The sequence below is a fragment of the Centroberyx gerrardi genome, chromosome 6 (assembly GCF_048128805.1).
Source record: "Centroberyx gerrardi isolate f3 chromosome 6, fCenGer3.hap1.cur.20231027, whole genome shotgun sequence".
Taxonomy (NCBI): Eukaryota; Metazoa; Chordata; class Actinopteri; order Beryciformes; family Berycidae; genus Centroberyx; species Centroberyx gerrardi.
This window is the reverse complement of record NC_136002.1, coordinates 29,000,521-29,024,794: the sequence shown is the minus strand read 5'-3', so window position 1 is coordinate 29,024,794 and position 24,274 is coordinate 29,000,521. Positions and strand designations below refer to the sequence as shown.

Sequence of the window (24,274 nt, the reverse complement as noted above, 5' to 3'; positions counted from 1 at the left end):
CTTTTTTTTATTTTTTTTTATCTCATAGTATCACTATAATATTCCTATAGGGATTTACAGTGAGCCTGTGGTACACAATAGTGAGTTTATAGTGACCTTATACTGTACTTTATGGTATTATTTTTATTACTATAATTTTCCTGTAGAAACTTAGTTTTGGTGTGACATTTGTATAATTTCCTTCTAATTTTTTTTATAGGATTATTATTTATTTTTCATAAGGGCCTCCATTCTCAATAACTTGTTTACAGATTGCATATGAAAACCTTTTCCAGCTGTTGAATTTTGAAGAGAATCAGCCTCCTTATTTGACTGAATTGAGTGTGAATTGACCCCAATTTTGCCTCCATGTGACTTTCATTAACTCCAGAGGATTAGATGGGATTAGATGGAAGAAACTTTAATGATCCCTGTGGGAAAGTTTGGGTCGGAGAACAGAACATACTGTAGGTCAAGATGAGAAGAAGACGAATATAGATGTATATGATGTAACTATGTACATGAAGTAGCTATGTATTTGACCTAGTACAGGATGAATATGATGTGTGTATATACAGTATATGTATGATATAGTATGGTATATAACGTGTATGTAGAGCCCTTTGAGACTTGACTGATAAAGGGCGATATAAATAAACTAGACTAGGCCTAATAGAGAATAGAGGGAAGATAATAATACAAGTAATTCAAGCAACTGAAGATGATGATGAAAACGGTGGATAAAAGTAGTTTATGTTCTCCTGTAGCCTAAATATTTCCATCAGGTCCCTGCAGTGTGGATACTGTTTTGTTCCCTCAGGGTTCCTCGCGCTGGTTTAAGGCATGTGGAGCGGAAATGGGCAGGACGTTTGGAGAGGGGAAGGCATGACTTTGGCACGCGGGCCGCGGGGCCTCACCGCCGAGGAGGAATATTTCTCTCCGGTTTCAGAAATTCAGCAGCGCCGACACTCATTTGCGCTCCTGGATAGCGTAACCACATTTTACGCGCGCTGTCGTGCCACCTCCAAACTCGTCAGAACCGCGGGAGGAAACAACAACAACAACAACAACATGAACAACTCGGTAACATCAGAAGTGACGCCGAAGTCGTGACGTGATTCGGTATCCGCGAAAGATCCACCAACAACAAAAGGCTGGCTCTGGCTCTGGCTTTGGAACGACAGGAAGCAAGAAGCGCGCGACCTCTCCTCCATCTCCCCCTCCTGCGGCGTTGCAGCCTCGCGCCCTGGGCCGCTGCAGCAGGAACGATGCTCGCGCTCACCTTCACCTGCCGCGCGCTGCTCGTCTTCCTGCTCTCCGAGTCAGTTCATTCCGACAGACCGGCGGTAAGACCTGAACAGACTCTGAGCACACACTGTAAAATACGGTAGCCTAGGCTTTATATCCATGGTAACAAGACAGTTAAAAACTAAGGAAACTGACGCGTTGCTTTGGTCCTATGAATACCTCCACGTGCTCTTTGGAAAAGTAGGCTAAGATCAAAGTGGCTCTACTTTGTAAAATGTTAAACTGTCCTCTTTAAAACTGGAGTCACTCAAAACTAAAGTCCAGTGCGCTCTGCTGTTAGTACAAAACTTAACAGCCTTTATTAGGGCAAACACACAGGATGACGCCACTCCTGTTTATACACTAAATTGGCATCAGTATTGAATCTATGAGCAGAGGGGCGAAGAAACCCTTACTTGGTTACAAATTAGAACCATTTAACAAAATCAGAGGGTTTTCTCATCCGTTATGTTTCTATATAGAACCATTAACCTTACCAAAGAACCCCGCTTTTCCTGCGTGTGTGATCTTATTTGAAGCAGATTAGTCCCGTTGAGGTTAAGAACCTCGTTTTCAAGAAAAGACCTGGCCATGAAAGCAGCATCATGACAAACATAAAAGTTACAGAGCAGCAACATGTACAAATGTATAAAGTCTCATAAAACAAAGAGCAAGGTTAAACAATGGAGTCAAAATACAGAGTGACAGAAAACAACAAAGTTACATTTTCTATTCAAGTGCTCCAAAAGGCAAAAGTCCAACGTTACAGACCAAACCTATTAGAACCTTGACGAAACAATGCTAAGTCAGCTCTTTATCAAGTTTCACATCCTTTATTATCCCTACAGTGACTTCCAAGAAGAGGAAGTAGAGTTTATATGGAAGCTCTTCTGCCCAGTTCAGTTCTGACCTGAGGGACAGACCACTAAAATAAGTCCTGAGACTGTAAACAGTTTTTCAAACCTTTGAAACTGGCCTACAGTTTGAGGACCTTATGGACAGGTTTAAATGTCTTTGAAGAAAAATGCTCATGAGGATTTTAGTCAGACTGAATAGACTTCACCATGCAATCCCAGCATTCTGTGGTATTATTTTGGTAATTTTCTTAGTGTCAAAGACAATATTGATTTGCAGGGTGAAGGTATTACCTTTCCTGTTTGATTTAAGACTTGTTCTCGGGGCTGTAAGCTCCCTGGAGGAAGGCTGGGTAATACTATAGCCAGCTAGACCCGACCACAGACACACACACCACCGCCAGGCAAATATTTAACCTGCTGCCTAGGGGAAACACACAGGTGTGTGTGGGTGTGTGTGCGTGTGTGTGTGTGAGAGAGAGAGAGAGAGAGAGAGAGAGCCCATACCAAAAAAGAGCTATAGTAATCATTTTAGAAGGATACTAGGCAAATATCACAGCAAAACTGTGAGTACATGGAGGAATATTATAGGAACATTACAGTGATACCATAGGAGATTAAAACAACATGTCATTAGGTACAATAAGGTCACTATAAACTCAATATAGAGTACCACAGACACACTATAGAGATGAATAGGATGGAAAAAGTCACTATAAACTCACTATACTATTAAGTCACTATATGAATATTATAGAGATACCATAGGATATAAACAACACCATAAAGTACAATAAGTTCACTAAACTCACTATTGAGTGCCACAGGCATACAATTAAGCCCCTATAGGAATATTATAGAGATACCATAGGATGAAAACATACCATAACGTAGGATAAGATCATTAAAAACTCAGGATTGAGTACATACTAAGTCATATAGGATTATTATAGAGATACTATAGGATGTAAAAAATACCATAAAGTACAATAAGGTCAAGTATAAACTCAGTATTGAGCAGCACTATGTACCTATAGGAACGTTACAGTGATTTTGCATTAGGGAAAAAAGTGAAGGTGTGTGTGTGTGTGTGTGTGTGTGTGTGTGTCCACTCAGTGTATGCCAGTGCTGAAGTGTGTGTGAAGGTGTTGCTTGTACAGTAGAGTACACACAACACTGAATCCCACGAGACTGCACCTGCTTAACATGTCATCGTGTGTGTGTGTGTGTGTAATCACCACACTAATCACCACACACACTCTTACACATAACATACACAGCGAGGCCTGTCCTGCCATTCACAGCCTCGCCATAGAGATTAATGGAGAGAAAGAGAGAGTGAGAGTTGTTTTCACTCCTCGGCCCTCAGGGAGCTTCTGTATGACCGGACAGGGAGTTTGTTGAGACGGTAAATCCTGCCTTTGCGTGTCAGCGGTCCTGTCAGCGGCGCCGGGGCCGTGTTTCAGGGCCGGGCGTCGTGTTTCAGGGCCAGACGCCGTGTTTCAGGGGCAGGCGACGTGTTTCAGGGGCAGGCGACGTGTTTCAGGGCCGGACGTCGTGTTTCAGGGCTGGACGACTTGTTTCAGGGCCGGGCGTCGTGTTTCAGGGCCGGACGTTGTGTTTCAGAGCCGAACGTCGTGTTTCAGGGCCGGACGACTTGTCTCAGGGGCAGGCAACGTGTTTCAGGGCCGGGCGTCGTGTTTCAGGACCGGACGGCGTGTTTCAGGGCCGGACGGCGTGTTTCAGGGCCGGGCGTCGTGTTTCAGGGCCAGACGCCGTGTTTCAGGGGCAGGCGACGTGTTTCAGGGCCGGACGTCGTGTTTCAGGGCCGGACGACTTGTTTCAGGGCCGGACGACTTGTTTCAGGGCCGGACGACTTGTTTCAGGGCCGGACGACTTGTTTCAGGGCCGGACGACTTGTTTCAGGGCCGGACGTCGTGTTTCAGAGCCGGACGACTTGTCTCAGGGGCAGGCAACGTGTTTCAGGGCCGGACGACTTGTTTCAGGGCCGGATTACGCTCTGGAGATGAGTTTCACTGTTTTCCTACAGAGGTGTGCGGCCGCTCGGCAGTATAGGTGTGAGGCATGGAGAGACAGTGGAGGCTTGTTCTCTCTCTCTCTCTCTCTCTCTCTCTCTCTCTCTCTGTCTCTCTGTCTCTCTCTCCCTCTCTTTCTCTTTCTCTTACACACACACACACACACACACACACACACACACACACACACACACAGCTGGAGGTTTATAGGCCCAGAAACACTGCAGCTAATTGCAGTAACAGTGAGTGTATTGTAGCTCTGCAGCACCTACCTGACAGACAGGAAGTCCAGTCTGCCCACTGCTTTGCACCTGGACCGCTTTCCTCCACTCCTCCTTTCCCCATTCTATTCCTCCATTCCTCCCTCCCACCCTCTATTCCTCCCTCCATTCCTCCTTCTATTCCTCCCTCCATTCCTTCCTCAATTCCTTCTTCCATGTCTCCCTCTATTCCCACTTCTTTCCTTCCTCCATTCTTCCCCTCATTCCTCCATCTGTCCCTCTATCTCTTCCTCTGTTTCTCCCTCCATTCCCCATTCTTCCACCATATTCCTTCCACCTTCTTATTTTGATTTTCAGCTGGCTGTTCTTCCTCAAACATGTTGAACTACAGTAGCTGTAGCCACTTCTTTGAATAGACACTTCTGAAAATGGATGAAAATGGAAAAGGTCAAGTTGTCCCTTTCATCACTTCCTTCCTCCCTATCTCCATATTTCCTGCAGGTACCTTTGACATTTGTTTCACTGACACAGTTAACAGGTCAGTCTCTTACCTATAAAGCTATGAGAAGTCAGACGAGGCAAAGACTTCTCTCTTCTCTCAGCCATCTCAATTACATTGTCCTTTTTTTTATTTTTATATCTGTATTCTATGTACAGTTACAGACAGAAAAACAAACATATTTCATGGTGGTTAGTGTAGACAATATAGGAAAAAGTGAAAGAAAGAGGAGTGAGGTCTGTGAAATCTCCCTGTTCATACACATCGATCTGCCCTCTGCAGTCAATACAGAAATGAATGCCTTGACATGGAGGCACAGAGATTTCTTTCACCGCTAAATTATGTCAACACTGTTATACACACCATGGCAAATTTGCTCATGTGTAACGGAGCCTGTGTGTGTGTGTGTGTGTGTGTGTGTGTGTGTGTGTGTGTGTGTAAAAGAGAGAGGGGGGGTGATGAACAAAGAGGTATTGATGAAGGACGGAGCGGAGTGAGAAGGCAGGGTGGCTGGCCAGGTTTGGTGTGTGTGTGTGTGTGTGTGTGTGTGTGTGTGTGTGTGTGTGTGTGTATGTGTGCAGTGTGACCAATTGAATGTATATTTTGGAGGGATGTGTGAGGCTGTGTGGGATCCCGAGCTGTAAGTGCGATGTCAGGCACCTAGTGAAGCATGTGGTAATAATTTGGATCACGGCACTCGCCAGACTTCTCCTCCTTCAATCCTTCTCCTCCTTCAATCCTTCCTCTCCTCTCCTCTCTCCTCCTCTCCTCTCCTCTCCTCTCCTTTCTCCTCCTCTCCTCCCCTCCTTCCATCCTTCCTCTCCTCTCTTCTCCTCCTCTCTGTTCTACTTTACTTTACTCTCATACAGCCATTGTTTTTTAGTGCTGCAGGCACAACTAATTTATTAATCACTATCAAATGTCCCATTAAAGGTGCTACTGTGTGTGTACCATTTTTAAACAAACAATTCAATATATCATTGTCAAAATAATCATGATACCTTGGTATAATTAACGTAAACAAATGAGTCCATGGTGGAGACGATTGGTACCTTCTGTCTCATGCCAGTGGTATTGTTACTAGTGTTTCTCAAAATTAAGACCACATTTCCCATAAACCCCGCTGCTTGTCCTTGTCTTTGGTCGAAGGTTTTCTCCTCAGTTTCACTGAAAAGATAAACATGTTGGAAGTGATTTTTATAGCGGTTTTTATAGCCAGAAACTCTGAAAACTTTAACTCCTGTTTTGTGGCGTAAAGCGATCCAGCAGATTCCCCTCCAGATCCACCAGGCGGAGAAACAACGGAGGATGCAGAGTAGAGGCTGATAGACGCTGATAGGCTTCTCTGCGATGGTCTCATTTGTTTAGAATAATTATACTGTTTCAAAGTCAGTGTAGTAGTGATTTACTGAATCTTAAAACGCTGCATGTAAGATTGGCGAGCTCATAAAAGAGGAAACAGCAACACATAAAACGCTGCTGGCCAAGGAAGGAGCAAAGTGCATAAACTTTCTGGGAAGGAAAAATATGAAACTTTATAGATTTTAATAAACTTCATGCAAAATGTTCGTTGACACTGATTCGTTTTAGTGCAAAATCTCAAGGCACATCTGAGCTCACATTTATAAAAAGTCAGTCTGCCTCAGTGGAACTCGTTCCTCCTGACAGCGGAGACAGAGTGTGTGTCTGCAGAGAAGAGTCTGGCATCCCGCCTCAATTAGTGAAGTTTATTTTCTCAGTAGTTTGCAAAATCGGAGCTCTCACAGGTATGACGGCAGGTGAAGGCCAAGACACACACACACACACACACACACACAAACACACACAACTCTTTTTCACACACTCATTTCCTCTGTTCAGCCATCTTGAAATCTTTGCATGTTTTGGATACGAGTTGACTGTTGTGCCTCTCCACTCTAACAAGCTCCTTCCCCTCTTTCTCTCTTCCCTCTCCATTTGACACTATTCCTCTCAAGTTAAGTTTCAAGTAAAGTTTATTTATACAGCTAACTCGACTCTATTCCTGTCCTCTCTTCGCTCTCTGTCCACCTCTCTCCCTTCTCCTTCCTCTCTTTCCCCTCTCTTCTCTTTCTTTCACTCTTCCTCACTCCCGCAATCCGTTTTTTCCCCAAGTGTGACGTTAGAGGCCTGACACGCTAGCGGCAAATTTAGCTTTCACAGACAGCTAGCCATGCCAAGGCTACAAAATTAGCCTTCACCCCCTTTCACTCTATCTCTTCATTCCACCTGTAGTGGGATACAGTGTGTGTTGGACGATAAAGGTTTGTTAATATCCAAAAACTACATCCTAAGTGAGAAGTTAGCATTCATTATATGCCTGAAAAGCTGACTCAAAGCAGCAGCTAATGCTAACTTCACCTTTAAAATCACGTTAAAGATCACAGCTAGAAGGAAGAAGGAGGAGGTCTTCCCAGTGATAATTAAGGGTCAGCAGATAGAAATTGTCCAGTCTTACAAATATCTTGGTGTCTACCTGGACAGTAAATTCAACTGGAAAAAGAATACTGAGGTTGTATTCAAGAAGGCTCAGTCAAGACTATTCTTCTTGAGGAAGCTTAGATCCTTTGATATTAGCAAGAAGTTTCTTCATGTTTTTTATCAGGGAATCTTAGCTAGTGTCCTCTTTTATGCTGTGCTGTGCTGGGGGGGCAGCATCACTGCGGATGATAAAAACAGGATCAATAAGATGATCAGAAAGGCTGGCTCAGTGATTGGCCTTACCCCAGACTCACTTGAGGTCACTGTAGAAAAGAGAACAAGGGCCAAACTAAAAACGGTTCTGTATTTTGAAGGTCATCCATTACACTGTTTTTAATGGACTCAGAAGCTCCTTCAGTGAGCGACTAGTGATGCCTCAGAGCTCTGCTGAACGACTCAGAAGGTCTTTTGTTCAGCAGCGGTCCGATTTTTTAATGAACACTTTTAGATGTGGTCTACTCTAGATCTATAGCACCTTTCAGCTGTTAATCATGTCTCAAATGGCTTTTTATGGTGTTATTTATTTGTTGTGTAGCCTACTGTGAATGCATCTAGATCCATAGCACCTTTCAGCTGTTAATTGTGTCTCAAATGGCTTTTTACGGTGTTATTTATTTGTTGTGTATTGTGAATACAATGTCTATATTGTTTGTTGTCTGTATGAGTTGATTTGGTGGCAAATGAGTTTCCCCACTGGGGATTAATAAAGCTGTCTAATCTAATCTAACACCGTTCTCTTCTAAAAACTCAGTAACTTTTAGTCTGAGGACATTTTAAATGAGACACTTTTTACTTTTACTTAAGTAGATTTTTAGACCAGTACTTTTACTTCTACTTAAGTAAGAAGCAAAATGACAATAGTTCTACTTGAGTAGAATATTTTAGTACTCTTCCCAAAGCATCGTGTGTCAAACAGTTATGAACAAAAACTTTGTGTATGTTTATGTGTGTGTGTGTTTGCAGCCCTTCCTGATCACAGAGAACATGTGGCCTCGGGGCTGTGTCCTGGACTGCCAGAGGGGGCGCCACAGAGCGGTGTGTGGCAGTAACGGCCGGCTGTATAAATCGCTGTGTGCCTTCCAGAGGGCGCAGTGCGTCAACACCCAGCTCCGCCCCGCTCCGCGGGCCCACTGCTCCGGTACCGTCCCGCCGCTTCACAGCTCTGCTCAATCCACTCACAAGTCACTTTTCAATCAGTACAATCTGTAAATAACTGGCATTTATTTGCTAGTTAAATAGCATTACTAGAGTTATTTTTGATCTGCTGATGTGTTTATTTTGACAACTTTTCCTTCACATTTTGTAAAACTGAAATCCTCTTTTAGAACTGAGTGAATCTAATGAGAACTGAATCATGATCTACTACTTATAGGGCATGAATCATGATATACTTACTTTTCTGTGTTGTGCTTTTCAACTGCAGTGGTCAGTACATGCACAGCATATCTGCTTGTTATCTTAAAAAAATAACGATATGCTAATTGTTATGACCTCAATAAACAAAACACAGTGAGCAAAATATAAAGGCACCAACCGGAGTTCAGGAGCAAAACTAATTATTTTACAAAAAGAAGGAAGACAACCATGATCCCAAATTGCAAAAACAATACCTAAATGGTCAAGGAGGTCCAGCCAAACAGAACAAAATGATGGGGAAACATCTGGACCAACTATAAGCAATGGGATATGTTAATGATAATATGTTAATTTCTCACATCAGTAATAGCATTAACACAACACCAAATACATGTTTTTGTATTTGGTGTCTTATAATCACTTAAAAGATGGACAAGACACGACAAGACACAAAAATATCCATTCATCCATCCATTCATTCATTCATTCACACACACACACACACACACACACACACACACACACACACACGTCTGATTCTCCTCCTCCTTTCAGACCCGGGTCAGTCCAAATGCCAGCTGGCCCGGTCTCAGGCCCTGGAGGCTAGCTCCCAGAGCAGCAGCGGTGGCGGCCATGTTAGCCCTGCGGCGGCCATCTTTGTGCCAGAGTGCAGCCCGGACGGCCACTTCCTGCAGGTGCAGTGCCACAACCAGACCGGCTACTGCTGGTGCTCCACCCCCGACGGCAAGCCTGTCAGTGGGACCTCCGTCCTCCACCTGACGCCCAACTGCACAGGTCAGACATGTTTTATTAAAGCTGCTACATGCATTTAGCTGCATAAACATCAAGATATCATTGTCAGATTGATTATGATACCTTAGTATAATGACTGTAAACAAATGAGATCATGGTTGAGACGATTGGTAGCCTCTATCTCATGCCAGTGGTATTAGACCACATTTCCCATTTATCCATTTTTCCCGTTTATCTTGCGCTTTCCTGAAGAGGATCAACATGTCAGAAGTGATTTCTCCATCTTCCTTTCCCTCCTTCCACCATCTGCTGCCAGAAACTCTTTCAGCTTTAGCTCCGTTTGCTCTGGAAGAACAGAACCTCTTCCTGTTTTGTGCCGTAAAGCGATCCAGCAGATTTCCCTCCAGATCCACCAGGTGGAGAAACTATGGAGGATGCAGAGTAGAGGCTGAGAGAGGCTGACAGGCTTCTTGGTGATGGTCTTGTTTGTTTATGGTAGTTGCACTAATGTCTCAAAATGAATGTGCTAATGATTTAATGATATTAAAATTCTACACATAGCACCTTTAGTCTTTTTTTTTTTTTTTTTTTTGACCCCTCCACCACCCCCCCGCTTTGGAGGACATATAGCACTTTGTTTTTACATTATTTTGATTTTACAGCAATTCTTTTTACACAATTTTGAGATGAGGTACATTTTGCCATGATCTATAGATACACATATACATCTGCACATGCACAATTACACATAATCCCATATACGTATACATATATATCTATATGCACATATAGATATATATGTACACATATTGCATGGCAATGCAAAAAAATAAAAAAATAAAAAATAAATAAAATAAAATAAAATAAAATAAATACATCACCATTCACACATATCCAACTATCTACATACATACATAGCATAATGGTCCTCTTAATCACCAGCCCAACTCCCAGTCAAATGTATTTAGGAACATAGCTCACTTTTAGTCTTTATCCAGGAAAGGGTTTAACTTCTACTGCTGGCTTCTGATCAGCTGCCAGAGTTTGGACAAATGGTTGGGAGAACAATTTTGGTATTTAGTTCAAGGAATCTGCAGGAAATGTATTGTTTTCCTTAGTGAAGTGCTCTGTTTTGTTTTACTGTCCCATACAGATCATATCACCAAGCTGGCTCAGACCACTGATCCCCTCAGAGGTGAGGAATGGTCTTTACTTCACATTCACTTCACTGTATTTCACATTCACTGAGGCAGTATTGCAGTGTGCTTTATATTCACATCACATTCAGTTGTAAAGTATGCTTCAGATCCAATAAGACAGAGGCTCAGTATGCCTCACATTCAGTGAGACAGTAGCTCAGTGTGTTTCTTGTTAGGACTTTTTTCCCTATAGCGTGACGCTGCTTGTTCCTCTGCCAGACACAGCGGCAACTTGAGCTTTCACAGACCGCTCGCCATGCCAAGGCTCCAAATATACACCCCCCCCTCTGCCCCCCCCCCCCCTCCTCTCAGCCCCCCCACCTCCTCTCTGTCCAATTTTCTCTCCATTCCCCAATGACTCTTCACGCCTTTCCTCCCTCTGTCTCGCTTACTTCTTCTTTCACTCTCTCTCACTTTCTGTCTCGCTTCCTTCATCTCTCTTTCTGTCTATCTCCACCTCCTTTTCCTCCATCGCTCTCTGGACAGTGTGATAAAAATGTATGTTGGAATTCACAGTTTCTTGCATTTTAAAAAGTTGTGTCTCAGGCAATTTTGAAAGAAAATCTGTCTGTGTCTGTATCTGTGTTTGTGTCTGTGTTTATGTCTGTGTTTGTTCTCTGTATCTTCCAGATGAGACTGGTGCACCCAGGCCTACGTCGGACCCCAGCAGACCTGCAGGTGACAAACTGGCCCTTCTCCAATAAACACCTGTTTTATACATAAGTATAACAAGCAACATGAATCAATTGGTGGCGGCTTTTATCCACAGAGCCGTCCAGGTCCTGCAGTGCACACAGAGCAGGCAGCTAACGGTTTTGTGGCTTGTTCATCCAAAATATTCCAGATACTCAATACTATAAGGATTTAATTAAGTAATTAAGCAATTAAGTGTCATTATTTTAACTGCCAGATACATTTCCAGAGCAGAACAGGGTGGCTGACAGTTAGTCACCTGCCAGACAGACGAACTTTCCAGCCAAAGCAAACGTTTGGCTGGCTGCTGGTGTTCATTTCCCACTCTGGATGCACGTATTTTCAATTCCCACAGTGGGAATGAAGTCCCTTAACACTGGCACTGTTAGCCATGCTGTGATAATAATAGAAAGGTGATGACAGAGTGTTAATAGCCAATTGGGTCTCCCTGGTGTCTCAGCGGACCTGGGTGTATAATGGATATTCTTTAAGCTGCACTAGGCAAGAAAAATACGCCTGTCTTATCAGTTTAAATAAAGTGGAGCTGCAACAGAGAAACAGAGACCCTGTTGATTCTCCCTATTTGCCCAAATTAAATTCTGGTGTCTGGTATGGTCACTTCTCCTCCCACAGAAAGTGATGAATCAAAACTTGAGAGTGAAATCTAGTCTCCTAAACAGCAGCAGAGAAAGCTGGACTCACCAACATTAGATCTTCTCCTCTCTCGTCTCTTTGATTTCTTTGGTATAAAGCATCACAGACCGGCTGGTTGGTAAACATGAGCTGCTGTGTGACGTTTACTGACCTCACTGCACAGGAATTCTGGGTATTGAAGTTCAGTATTTTCAAACACTTACCTCTCGCTGCCATTTGGAGCCGCCAATGTGCAAAGTTGCCTAGTGCAGCTTTAATGTTGCAGGTTTGAATCTGGCTCCTGACTTTTGTTGCATGGCACCTCTTTCTCTCCCCTCTTTCTGGTCTCTCTCCGCTGTACAACATGCAGTAAAGCAGAAATACCTTCAAATAATCTAATGATAATAAGAAAATATTCTCTTGTCCAGAGCGGACAGCTCCTCCGTTCTGGGTGACCATCCTGCTGAACTCGGACCCTAAAGGGAACCGCTCCGTCAGACGACCCACTGGTGAGAGCTCAGTGTGTCTGCTGCTGCTGTGATGATGCAATACGCATTTTGTATTGGCTTGATTAGGGTTTTGGGTTTTGGGTTAAGATTAGAATTAGGTTGGGTCAAGGGTTAAAGTTTGACATGCAGTGGTGAGGGTTATGGTTAGGGAATGAATGTAGTTGATGACGGTCCTCACAAGTATAGTAATACAAACGTGTGTGTGTGTGTGTGTGTGTGTGTGTGTTTACCCTGACGTGTGTGTGTGTGTGTGTGTGTGTGCAGACAGTCCTCAGACGTGCGAGCGGGAGCAAGCGTCTCTGCTCTCTCAGAAGCGCTCAGCCCGGCAGGAAGAGCGTTTTATCCCAGAATGCAGTGCGGACGGCCGCTACAGCCCCGTGCAGTGTCACGTTGCTACGGGTTACTGCTGGTGTGTCAGAGCTGACAGCGGCAGACCGCTACCAGGCACCTCCGCAAGGTAACTATCAATCAATCAATCAATCAATCACTCAATCAATCAAAAGAACCGATTAGTTCATTAGTTCATCAATTTGTTTATAAACTCTGTGAGGTCACATTATATTTTGCTATTGCTTTCCTTTCCTTTCCTTTCCTTTTTCCTTTCCTTTCCTTTTTCCTTTCCTTTCCTGTCCTTTTTCCTTTCCTTTCCTTTCCTTTCCTTTTTCCTTTCCTGTCCTTTTTCCTTTCCTTTCCTTTCCTTTCCTTTCCTTTCCTTTCCTTTCCTTTCCTGTCCTTTTTCCTTTCCTTTCCTTTCCTTTCCTTTCCTTTCCTTTCCTTTCCTTTCCTTTTTCCTTTCCTGTCCTTTTTCCTTTCCTGTCCTTTTCCCTTTCCTTTCCTTTCCTTTCCTTTCCTTTCCTTTCCTTTCCTTTCCTTTCCTTTCCGTTCCTTTCCTTTCCTTTCCTTTCCTTTCCGTTCCTTTCCTTTCCTTTCCTTTCCTTTCCTTTCCTTTCCTTTCCCACTGACAAACAGAAACATTTTATCTTAATTATTCAGTTTTACAGCACTTACTATCACCGGTCCCTTGGTGGTTTTGTTAAAGGAAATGCAGCGCTGATGACAGTTGGACTCTGTGGAGTTTCATCAGTGTTGCTGCTCAGCTGCTGATAAACTCCTCAGAGGAAAATGCTGGATGTTTTTAAGTGATGTGTTTTTATTTGGCTTGGGACTTCATTTCAAAACGCAGAGTAAGAAATTCAGTGTTCTCAGAGGGTCTTTTGTGCCCCCTGGTCTGATTTTTAGGGGCATTTTGGTTGTTTTTGGGGTGTCCATGTCAAAAAACAGTGAGAAGAGAAGAGCTTCCAAAGTGGCACAAAAATAATCAAAGTAGAAGGATTGGAAGCATCTTACATTACAGTTTCTTGAGCTGTGAAATAATACATTTGCTTTTCATACTGGCAAATAAACACTCAATTTGTACCACGAAGATTTGTTTTATTTTAAATCGTAATACACAATCACATAAACAGAGAAGCAATCAAAGACATTTTCTACTGCTTCAGGCTACTCAGTTGTTTTCTGATTTAAAAAAAGCTACAATTTTTCTCACCCAGAACGCACTGGCAAGTAATTACGGTATTTTTTCCTCCCATGAATAAGCTATGGTGGCCCACAGGGGACAGCAGCACCATTTATGCATGAAGTCAATGAGAAAAATGTGAACAGGGTGAATTGCTAACAAGCATACTCCTAATTATCTGGGGTGTTTCCCTTCATTTTTTATTTCACAGGCATTTTATGAATCATATGGGGAATTTTTGCCCTGATCCTCCGCTAATTTCTGACCCTGCTGTGTATACTTTTGGGAGATTAATTGTTGCATTATGTTCAGTGCTCAATATTTAAAAAAAAACAAAACACACACACACATGGTTACACCCTCCAGAGTGTGATAATCTAGCAAGCAACAGGATGTGGTCTAGTTCATTGGATCACAATACAAGCAAAGTCTGATATGGGAAAGTTTATGTGTCCTGTCATGACTGGATCATGCAAGTCCTGTAACACTAGAAGGTCCAGTGGATTTGGGGGATCTAAAAGTCAACTGAAGGGATTCAAATAGAATTAAATCTATTTCCTGAACATCAAACCACTGGCTGGTTCACAAAGTGCATTTTGGAAGCTGAGATATTTCAATTCTAACATTCAAACCAGCAGTCAGTTGGCGACGCTGGACCTTTCTAGTGCTAATAGATTTGTGGCAACTGACAAACCGGTTTCTGCCTCTTCTGTCTCTTTACAGGAATCGCCTCCCAGAATGCACTGGGACAGAGGAGGCACAGACAGACAGGAGGCACAGGGAGAAACCCCTACCTGGTAAACACAACGGGTTCGACTGCAGTGGGTTTTCGATAGCCGATATCAATATCATTTTATAATATAAGTAGCCGATATCCGATTATTTGAGATGATATTCAATATATTTTAATTGGATTTTGGAATTTTCATGCCAAAAAAGTAAAAGGATTCAGTGTTTCCCCCCAAATTGTATTCTTGTCAGGGTGGAAAAGTCTGCCGTTTAGATTAAATACATGAAAACTAAATGCCATGTCTTGTTTACAATAGCCAGGAAAGGCTCACTTCCCGATTATTAGAAACCCAGGTATGATACCTGGAATTTACCTGGATGTTAGCCTGAGTACTGAGGCCAGTACCGTTTTGATATGAAGATTTGTTCTATTCTTTTCTATTCTACTCTCCCAGGATGCCCGGGGGCCCGTAAGAAGGAGTTCCTGCAGAGTCTGGTCAGAGCGCTGCAGCTGGAAGCAGAGCATGCTGGGAAACTGAGTCTTCACCGGTAAGTTTATCAATTTGATATGATTTCCTGTGAAAGTGCCTGAGCAGAGGTGAGGGTGAGGAGACATCAGGACGTGTCACAGTGAATTACAAGAGAAGGTCGGTCGCCACTTTTCTTCACCAAGGAGACATTTCAGATGCAGTTGGAGAGCCAAGAGATTTCTATTTAACAACTAACCTGTGTGAACAGTAACCTGAAAAAAACGTGGTGTTTCTGCTCTGCACTTCCCACAGATCACCTGTCAATCAAACAGTGTGGGCGGAGCTTGGATTTTCTGTTGATGCAGTTTGAGTTTCTCTTTTCTTTGTCTGTTCAGCCATGGTGGCTATCGCTGCTCATGCTAACTACCCAGTTCTTCTTCTTCTATTTATTACAAACAAACTTTTTTTTTTGCAAGATTATTGTAGCGAGCACCGTTCCCTGCTGCTCTCTGCTCCTTCTCACAGAAAGTGAATGGCATCTGGTTACTTTGCCACAGGTTTTGTTGCTGTCACTGAAAACTGAGTGTAAGGATAAGTTTACATGCACACCAATCAGCTACAAGCCAATATTTTGATTACATTATTCAAAGTAACACGATTTCTCTAAACACCTGGTTTACATGGATTCATTTAGTAATCAGTCTATATGCACTGAGTCATGTTGTTTGCTTTGTAAACACATCTGGGTTACAGTGTCTGGTGACCTTTGACCTGCGCAGTTTGAAGAAATGTGACTAAGCTGTTTACATGCCCTAATGAATGGAAAGATCGAGCAGAAATCTAGTTTTGTTAACTCCGATTATGACTTAACCTAGATTATGATAATCAGGTCAAGGTGTTTACATGACGATTTAAATAGTCGGATTGTTAACAGTTCTTAGTAGAAAGGATCCTGCATACTGCTCTTGCAACTTACCAACATTTAATACTTTACTGACATTTTGATCTTAGAATTTCTTCAGAGTGAACGGGTATCATGACAGTGACGTCTTTTATATATACAGTACTCCTCCTCTTCCTCAGCTCGTGTGGGACAGTGACTGGATGGTTGAATTAGCCCCCTCCTTGGATCCTATATCCGACACAGTGTCACTAGTTGCATAATACGAATAAACAAAGTATTTACAAAAAGTGTTTTCCACAAGATTGTAAGACATCGGCCTTAATACGGCTTTCATGAATCATTCTTGAATCCTCACAACAATTCAGCAACAACTTGGTATCACATTAAAGTTTCATCATTTAACCCTTTATGTGCCAGTGTTTTCAGCGTATATATATCCAAAAGACTATCTATATTACCCCCTCTGACTGGAAGATGGATGCCTTTTCTATTCCACAAAATTTTTGAGTTATAGTTGGAGTGTTGCCTTAATCGGGTTAAGATCAAAACCTTAGCGTGCATGTAAAGTAAAATATTTCATCAGTTTCCCACTGTGTCTGACTCCCATGAAGCCACACCTCTTCCTCTTCCTCTCCTCCGCTGCATGCCGAGCTGCTCCTTCTGTCCCGACCGCCAAACCAAACGACAATTTCACATTTCATGGACGAGCTCAAGCCTGATCAGGCACCTGATTACCTGAAGGAGAGGGTGGAAGAGAAGAATACACATTCCTCCGTCAGCTTCCCTCTGTTCCCTGTTTCTCTCTGCCGCTCAGACGCTTCACTCGTTCACTACTTAACTCATTCCCTCCATCTGCCCCCCCTCTCTCTATCTCTCTCTCTCTCTCTCTCTCTCTGTTCATTTACAAACATCCCTCCTCCTTTCAGCCTCCATCTTCCTAACTTCCTTTTTATTCCCATTTGGGTTTTTATTACCTTTTACTTTCACCTCTCTCTCTCTTCTCTCAATTCTCTCTCTCTCTCTCTCTCTCTCTCTCCCCCCTCTGTCTCTTTCTTCCTGTCTTTCTCTCCTTCTCTTTCTCAGCCACCTCCCCTAAATGTATTACCATATTACAGTATGGCAGCTGGCTTGTTATGTCAGATGGCACTGCTGCAATCTCTCTCTCTCTCTCTCTCTCACATACACACACACACACACACACACACACTTCCGATACACACATTTCATATCCTTGATTTTTTTCTCCCAGCAGCATTTTTTCCACTTGATAACGTTGCTCTTTATGAATTCCAGGTTTGCTCGTGTTCTGGTCAGATGCAGAAATTGAAGCTGCAGGTTTTATTTGCTGCCTAGCTGATAAGGAACATAGCAGCCATTTTGTAGGTGGATTGGCATGTTGGTGTGAAATTAGATATTTATCAAATTCTGTATGAATCTCATGAATAGAGTCGGTGGGTTATATTTGGCTGCTGAGGTGCGAGCAGCCGGGAACACGGTGTGAAGAGGTCTGACTGCACCTGTCAGCAGGTTTGTGCTGTTAGTAAGAGGATGAGGCCTGTTGTGGTCGCTGTAAACAAAAATCCCACTCAAACTCCTGATGTCAAGTCCTGTTGCTTGTTTGGTTTTTATGGAGTTCATACCAGTGCAAGTGAATGGAGGTTTAATGGGTTTTTTTTTCCACCCGTTGTTGATTCCATCACAACCCACTAAATCTGTGAAAACTGCCATCAAACATATGAATACTAATTTCTAGCTTTGCACTTGCATCTATAAGCAGAGTTTACAAAGTGATTTATGATGAGAACAAATAAAAAGGTGTAGAAAAGGAGTTCAAATTGGGGAACACATTCGAAAGAAAAACTGGTTCGAAAATTAAAATATGTGAAACAACGTAAGAGCAAAAGTGGGCAAAATCAAACTTATCACATGAAAGAAAGTATGTAAAAATGTATTTTAAGAAGTGATTTAAAAGACACTGAACACAAAAAGAAGAACACAAAAAAGACACTGAATCAGCCTAAGTTCCTCAGGGCGTCCTAGTGTTAGATCTCTAAAGGTACTTTTGCCATCAGAAGTCACCTTTAAAGTCTACTTTCTGACTTATTGCAGGTCACAAACCCACATAAACTCTATTAAATCACCTTTTGTCATATACAGTTTACCCAGCTTCTTCAACTGAGGTCACTCAACTCACCTCTTGCCTTTTTATGTCATCTCTCTCCGCCAGGGCCTCCAGCACACCTCCCTCCAACTCTTCCTCTCCATCCCCAATCCCTCCAACCTCCGCCTCTCCCTCCTCTCCCTCCTCCTCCTCCTCCTCCTCCTCTCCTCTGGACTCCGCTCCTCCTGCTGCTCCAGATGCAGCGGAGTCCTCCGGGCCAGAGGGGGCGCTGCGTTGGCACTTTGCTCAGCTGGACGTGGACTCCAGCGGCGTGCTGAGCGAGCGCGAGGCCCGGCCGCTGCGTCAGTACCTGCGGCGGAGGCTGAAGCCGCGGCGCTGCGCCAAGAAGTTCGCTCAGTACTGCGACAGGAACGCAGACCGAGGCTTAACGCTGGAGGAGCTGAGGCTCTGCCTGGGCCTCTGAGGTGGGTCACAGCTGTGTGTGTGTGTGTGTGTAGTCTGTTTCCATGTTTCTATTTCTATACACCCTTTTCACAAACATGGCTGCTGTCCTTCCGCTTCGTGTTAGTAGGGTGTAGATCAGTTCTCACCACTGCCAGCAATGTTAAATAGCGAACTTTCTGTCTCCTCCTCTTATTTAGTGTTTCAACATGGTGTTTAACACAATACAGCTGTTGTCTCTGACAGATCCGTCTGTTTCTGTTGTCAGACGACTGCAACACTATAAAAAAGTGATTTGATCGAGGGTCACAAAATGATAACAGACCAGTTGCATAAAGATAGACCCAGTCTTAGACTTAAATGTGACCTTAAGTCAAACTTGCTATAGACACTTATATTTACCTATTCCTACTACTTATTGATTGTTGTAGATCTCTAAAGACTCTCTTTCTTCTTCAGGCTCTTTCCAAAAACCAAAGATTTACCATCTTGTATGAAATAGCTTCAGTATTTAAACTTCCCACTCTGACAATTAGGCCGACTCGTTGCCATAACAACAAAGTTCTTGACTCAAGATTAGCCAGTCAAATGAAGTCAGTCGTAATATTTAAGTAACAGACAGTCTTAATTAGCCTAGTCCCACCTGAGAATCTAAGAGCAGTCTAAGGCTTGGACTAGTCTTAAACTAGCCAGAAATGACCTTTAGCCTTGGTTAGCCAGTTAGTACTTGTTTTTTTTAAGTTATTTTCAACAGCTTCAAATGTGCCAATCAAAATGGAGGACCGAAACATTCTCTTTTACAATAAAATAATAAACAGCAAACTAAAAGATGTAATATTTAAGCTCTGGGGGTTGGTTCAACATTTGAAGAGGAGGAAAGCTCATTGTCAGGGTGAGGCTGAGGCCGCAGGAGGGAGGGAGAGAGGGAGAGGGAGAGAGAGAGAGAGAGAGGGAGAGAGAGAGAGAGAGAGAGAGAGAGAGAGAGAGAAAAGCAACATCTCTGTTCTCTCCTCACACTCTGCTTCACTTTGATGTGACGCCTGGAGGAGAGAGAGAGAAAGAGCGAGGTAGAAAGAGAAAGGAAGAGGTGAAGATGATACGTATGTGTTTTAGAGATGAGGGAGGTTATGTAAATGACTGTGATAAAACAGACATGCACACACACACACACACACTTAGAGGCACTGTTTGTCTGGCTCCCCTGTCCTCCTCAGAGTGGCTACATTGCCTCTAAAGGCATCGTGAAAGACAGAGGTATTGTCTAGACACACACACACACATACACACACACACACACACACACACACACACACACACACACACACACACACACTCTAGGAAAATAGCCAGTTCCAGACACAGATAGCTTGAGGCTGAGAAGAAGAGAGAGAGTGTGAGAGGAGAGTTTGTGGAGAGTGTTTAGACATTGGAAACTTTTCCAAACCATTTGTTCCTGTGTGTGTGTGTGTGCGCGTGTGTGTGTGTGTGTGTGTGTTTATGGTGTTCCTGTTATATTGTAGGCTATCTATCAGGATCAAGTGCTCAGTGGGGCAGGATCAGTGAGACAGGGGTAAATGGCCTGCAGACGATGTAATTCAGCATACAGCTGAGTAAGTTTCACTCTGTCAGAACAGCTTGCTGCATCATGATGTTTACACTCTGCTGAGCATCTACTCTTCTCTTCTTCTTCTTCTTCTCTTGTCTTCTCCACTCTTCTCTTCTCTTCTGTCTTCTTTTCTTCTCTTCTTTTGTTTCTTCCTTTCACTTTTTCATTTTTCCTGTGCGATATATCAGTTGACAAGAGAAGAAATCTCTGTTAGTCTGTTATAAATGCTATTCTATTCTATACTGTACTGATCTATTCTATTCTTCTCTATTCTATTATTTTCTTCTCTCTCCCATTCTGTCTTGCTCTATTCTATTCTATTCCTATTTCTATTTCTATTTCTGATGCTCGGCTGTAAGCCAGCTACATCATTTGAAAGCTCGTTGAGCCGGTTTACAGTGTGAGGGAGTGAACAGTCAGAGAGACAGGTGGAACGCGTCAGCCGCTACAGCAGAGTGTGTGTGTGTGTGTGTGTGTGTGTGTGTGTGTGTGACAGATGTGTACACTGAGGTGAAAACAACTCAGCATCTGTTACGCACACACACACTAACACACACACACACACACACGCTCTCTCGTTCGCACGGTGCTCCGCTGGCTGAGATGGAAGTGCCTCTCTCTGCGCTGCGGGCCGCTGCAGGATCCCAGGAGAGCGGGGGGGGGGGGGGGGGGGGGGCGCTTCGGCCGGTCGCCAGACAAATCACACCCACCGCCGCCGCCGCCACCGCCGCCGGAGCGTTTATGTACCTTTGTGAAATCAAAACAGACTCAGGCAAAAGGAAAAATGACCCGCTTGTCAGTGAGCTATCAGTCACAGCACAGCCGGGACACCAGCGCACTAATCAAGCTGCCGGAGACGCTTATGACAGCTACAGGGGTGTGCGTGTGTGTGTGTGTGTGTGTGTGTGTGTGTGTAGGTCGCCAGCTCGCTATCCAACCTCCAAGTTTTCTTTTCTAGCTGAATATTTATGCCATTTCTGCTTGACATGACATAACAAAACATGCTGCTGGGTGGAGACTCTGCTGTACCGTGAGTTCATACAGAAAGACCTGCAGTGTTACAGCCAGGCTGCACACATGCACACACACAGGGAATCGAACCCCTGATATATTTAATATAGTAACCCTAGTTCAATTAAGGTGACATGTGTCTGTGAGAGATAGCGGTTTTATCATTTCCTTTGTTCGTCATTAATTGTCTTTTTGTTTGTTTGTTTGTTTGTTTCTTTCTTTCTTTCTTCCAGAGCGACAGAGAGCATCAAGAGAGCTCGCCTGATGCCACGAGGCTCACTTCTCTCCTTTCCTACCACTTTGTCACCTTGATCCCTACCTCCTTCCCTTGGTCCCTTCCTCCTTCCCTGAATCTATATGTCCTGATCTTCACATCCTTCCCTTAATTCTCATCTCTTTCCCTTAATCCTCACCTCCTTCCCTTAATCCTCACCTCCTTCCCTTAATCCTCACCTCCTTCCCTTAATCCTCACCTCTTTCCCTTAATCCTCACCTCCTTCCCTTAATCCTCACCTCCTATCGTTAATCTCTACCTCCTTCCCTTGACTCCCTCTTTCCCTTGATCCCTACCTCCTTCCGCTAATACCTCCTTCTTCTGATCCCTACGACCTTCCCTTGACTCTTTCCTACTTGGTCCCTTCTTCTTCACTTGATCCCTTTCTCCGTCCGTGAATCCTTCCTTCCTTCCCTTGGTCCCTACCCCCTTCCCTTGATCCCTGCCTCCTTTCCTTAATCCCTACCTCCCTCTCTTGGTCCCTACATCCTTCCCATGACTCATTCCTCCGTCCCTTAATCAATAACTCTTTCTCTTGGTCCCTTTCTCATTCTGTAAATCATTACCTCCTTTCCTTAATCCCTTAATCCTTACCGCCTTCTCCTGATCCCTACCACCTTCCCTAAATCCATACCTCCTTCTCTTAGTCCCTACCTCATTCTCCTGATCCCTATATCCTTCCCATGGTCCCTACCTCCTTCCCTTAATACCTACCTCCTTCTCCTGCATCCATACTCTTTCCATTGATCCTTAGCTGCTTCCTTTGACTCCATCCTCTTTCCCTTAATCCCTACCTCCTTCCCTTATTCCCTTATCCCTTCCTTTTTTCCCTATACCTCCTTCCCTTAATTCCTACCTCCTTCCCTTATTCCCTTATCCCTTCCTTTTTTTCCTATACCTCCTTCCCTTAATTCCTACCTCCTTCCCTTATTCCCTTATCCCTTCCTTTTTTTCCTATACCTCCTTCCCTTAATTCCTACCTCCTTCCCTTATTCCCTTATCCCTTCCTTTTTTTCCTATACCTCCTTCCCTTAATTCCTACCTCCTTCCCTTGGTTCGTTCCCCCTTGTGTTGACACCTACCTCCCTACATCCTTTGCTTACCCATATTTGATATATATACTGTATATTTTGCAGATATATTGATACATATTTTGCTAATGTTTGATACATTATATCTTTAGACAAAGTATCCTTCTACAGCACTTTCTAAAACACTGATCCTTGGTCACTGCTATTGCAGAACATACAGTTTTATTTGTAATATACATGAATCAGTCTGTTTAATTGAATTTTTAATGTCTTTTTATATTGTTTATATCACTTCATTTTCTCTGTTGCATGTGTATTAGTTATTGTCTGCTGTAAAACTTGTAATTTGTTGTTGTGGTTTGTATAAAGTGTTGACATCACACATTCATAACAGTTTCATTACACATATTACGCTCAACAGGTTTTCACCAGTAGCTCTTCTGCATGTGTCATTCAATTTAAGATGATTTTAAGAAACACCCAAACCCAAAATAGTAATTAACAAAGTTTATCTACATCCTCTGAAATTCTCCCTCTGTACAGTACTACACCACATTGCGTTTGGGAAATAGAGTGAATCTACAGCATCTCAGTTAGTGGAGATGGGACGCTGGTCTCTGTCGCAGCCCCTTTGTTATTTAGGCTGATAACACAGGTGCATTTTTACATGAAACATCTTGCCTAGTGCAGCTTTAATAACTCTTGGTACTATTTTAAAATAAAGCCTCATTTGGGGTTAAAGCAAAGTAAAACCAGTAAATCCAGCAGAACGACCTGAAGATCCACTCAGCCGACTCTGTTGCTTTGTCCTGTTTTATATTCCTGTGTATGTTCATTATTCTCTCAGTCAGTCTCACATTCATTATTATTGTAACAGATCTAATCTGTACAACTTCCCTGACTGTTCAAGACATTCAATAAGCTTTATGAACTATTAACTAAACCTAAATGACACGTCTGGGACCTGCTGATATTATGCATAAAGTTTTCATGATCAGTGAAGTCTCTGTTTCCATGGTAATATCCAGAATATCCTGTTTGTTCATATACAGGACGCCTGTCAGGTGGATGAGGGATTTGAAATTAAGTATGAAAATACATAAGCGGCCTATCCCCAATGAGAACTAAGCTGTTTTTAACACTGTACTGTGTGTATGTGAACACATTCAGAGACTTCACCATCACCAGTCTCAGTACTAAGAGGTTTGTTTGGAATTTGGAAAGTGACATCTACTCTTGCAAACTGATTAAAATGAAAACAAAATGAAAACAAGTTATGATGCTTAATGAAAGACAGTAGGTAACTTATGTTCATGGATGATGAAACAAAAATACGTTTACACACTGGATCTTCTACATTTTAGAGATACTGAACAGAAAAAAATCAGGTAGAGATTTTTTTGTTTTTGCATTTGGGAAATCAACAACTTTTTTTAATCTTTGGGAGAGAGTTGTTTATGTTGACGCTGCTGATACAGCTATAACAGCGTGTCTAAACTCTTAACTGTTCTGCTTTAATGGCTGACTGGAGACAGAGGGCAGATGATGAGGCAGCAGTGAGCTGCAGGCAGCAACTCTACAACCACATTCAGATCTTTAATGTCCTTTATCAAGCTGCTTCTGTCTCTGGTGTCTGGAGACTTATTTGTTTC

The 24,274-nt window shown here is 43.1% G+C and overlaps 1 protein-coding gene across 1 annotated transcript; it reads left to right on the top strand.

Moving 5' to 3' along the window:
• The first annotated feature begins 1,247 nt into the window (after positions 1–1,247).
• Positions 1,248–18,722, top strand: LOC139920959 (SPARC-related modular calcium-binding protein 1-like). Its single transcript, XM_078283948.1, has 10 exons — positions 1,248–1,325; positions 8,339–8,513; positions 9,287–9,526; positions 11,314–11,361; positions 12,438–12,531; positions 12,787–12,975; positions 14,758–14,831; positions 15,219–15,312; positions 18,365–18,452; positions 18,549–18,722. Exons 1-10 carry the CDS (start codon positions 1,248–1,250, stop codon positions 18,720–18,722), a joined length of 1,254 nt encoding a protein of 417 aa, XP_078140074.1.
• Positions 18,723–24,274: the final 5,552 nt, after the last annotated feature.

Coding starts and splice junctions, on each gene's coding strand:
- LOC139920959 (XM_078283948.1), top strand. CDS start 1,248: ATGCTCGCGCTCACCTTCACCTGCCGCGCGCTGCTCGTCTTCCTGCTC. Junction 11,362..12,437: donor GGACCCCAGCAGACCTGCAG/GTGACAAACTGG, acceptor TCTCTTGTCCAG/AGCGGACAGCTCCTCCGTTC. Junction 12,976..14,757: donor CTACCAGGCACCTCCGCAAG/GTAACTATCAAT, acceptor GTCTCTTTACAG/GAATCGCCTCCCAGAATGCA.